The 1806-nt window shown below is 42.2% G+C and overlaps 1 protein-coding gene across 3 annotated transcripts in view; it reads left to right on the top strand.

Annotated features, from left to right (window-relative positions):
• Positions 1-1806, top strand: part of BKGD (beta-keto-L-gulonate decarboxylase) — a 21004-nt gene that overhangs the window by 7089 nt on the left and 12109 nt on the right. For all 3 annotated transcript variants that reach the window (XM_007449651.1, XM_007449650.1, XM_007449649.1), the window contains exon 2: positions 857-955. In XM_007449651.1, the coding sequence (XP_007449713.1) occupies positions 857-955 (99 nt within the window). The remainder of the gene's footprint in view (positions 1-856; positions 956-1806) is intronic.

Here is a 1806-nt window from a genome sequence, read left to right as displayed (position 1 = left end):
CTGTACGCGGGCCTCTCACTGTTGTGGCCTCTCCCGTTGCGGAGCAACAGGCTCCGGACACGCAGGCTCAGCGGCCATGGCTCACGGGCCCAGCCGCTCCGCGGCATGTGGGATCTTCCCGCACCGGGGCACAAACCCGTGTCCCCTGCCTGCATAGGCAGTTGGACTCTCAACCACTGCGCCACCAGGGAAGCCCCATGTCTTACTTGTTTTGCTCAACATTTTTTCTGTAAGCATTAATGAAGATGTTGCATGTAATTTCTTACTTTCTAGCAGTTTATTTACATTTCAATACTTTGAATCCTCTCCCTAAAAGAAACGTAGTCCTCACCTGAGTGCAGCGTTTATCTTCAGTGGTTTCTAAACATTACAGTTTACAGTGTTATTTATGGAAGTATTTATGTACCTTAATATATGTATCTTGTGATTAATTATGTGTCCAGTTTCTGATTGTATTCATTAATAAGACCATTTCCCCCTCCTTTTGTTTGTTTGTTTGGCTGTGCTGCACAGCATGTGGGGAGCACCCCCTGCAGTGGAAGTGCTGAGTCTTAACTGCTGGACCACCAAGGAAGTCCCTTATCCCCCTTCTTTTAAGCTACACAAGTTTAGGGACTTCCCTGGCGGTCCAGCAGTTAAGACTCCATGCTTCCACTGCAGGGGGCGCAAGTTCCGTCCCTGGTCAGGGAACTAAGATTCCACATGCCATGTGGTGCATCCAAAAAATTAAAATTAAAAAATAGTAGATTACACAAGTTTAGTTTGGAAGTATGACACACAAAACGGTTGAGGAAAGACTTGATATGTGATGACAAATTTCTACCTAATGTTTAACCCTTTTCCTTGTCTTTATTAGTTCTGCAGAAGGGGCTAACGGATAACTTTGCTGATGTCCAGGTCTCTGTAGTTGATTGCCCTGATTTGACCAAGGAGCCATTTACCTTTCCCGTAAAAGGTAAGCAATATCTGCAAAAGGATATTGCCCCAACTTTTAGATTAAATTGTGCTTAATTTCTGTGTTTTCTAATATTGGTCAAATTTCATTTTATACCCTTGTAGAAAAATGTGGTGTTTTATGTACTTTTGTAACTTTCACAGGTTATATAACAGATATTCAATAGGCTAGAATCCTGAATATCACATGAGAGTTTTGTTTTTAATCATTCAAGTGACTGTTATGGAAACTTACTGTAATTTTTATTTATTATTCATTCATTCATTCAAGACCAAGTAGGGATCTTAAAAGTCTTGTATTTATTTGAATAATCTATTAAATACTAATATCCCTTCAACAAATTTGTCAAGTGATTATCCAGCCAGTGTTTAAAGTGAGAAGGGAAATTAATATTGATGCTGAAACTCAGCCTCTGTGCAGCACTGCTGAATTGAATCTCAGAGACAAGAGTTTGGGGTGAAGTAGAAAAGAATACTTTTATTGCTTTGCCAGGCAAAGGGGTCCACAGAGGCCTAATGCCCTCAAAACTGTCCCAAACTCAGTGGCAGGGGGGGGTTGTGGGGAGTCTTACAGTCAAGGGGAGGGGCTTCTCATAAAGAGCAGAGTGCTTGCAAGGCCTGCATTCCTTCAGTCTAAGGATCATCTCAGGTGGTCCCGTGATCTATGGTTCTCTAGGTTATTGAACTGTAACCTTCTCTCTGGAATGAAGAATGTTTCATCAAGTAGTTAACATCTTCCTTGTGGTGGGGGTTTTAGTTCTGCAGAAGAGCTCAAAGATATAGTTATGTATATCCGGTGACGAGGAACCAGGAACCAGGACCCTGCCCCAAGGCTACACTATTGTTTCGTTT

Source organism: Lipotes vexillifer, unplaced genomic scaffold (assembly GCF_000442215.2).
Source record: "Lipotes vexillifer unplaced genomic scaffold, Lipotes_vexillifer_v1.1 scaffold536, whole genome shotgun sequence".
NCBI lineage: Eukaryota > Metazoa > Chordata > Mammalia > Artiodactyla > Lipotidae > Lipotes > Lipotes vexillifer.
This window is presented reverse-complemented; position numbering and strand designations above follow the sequence as displayed.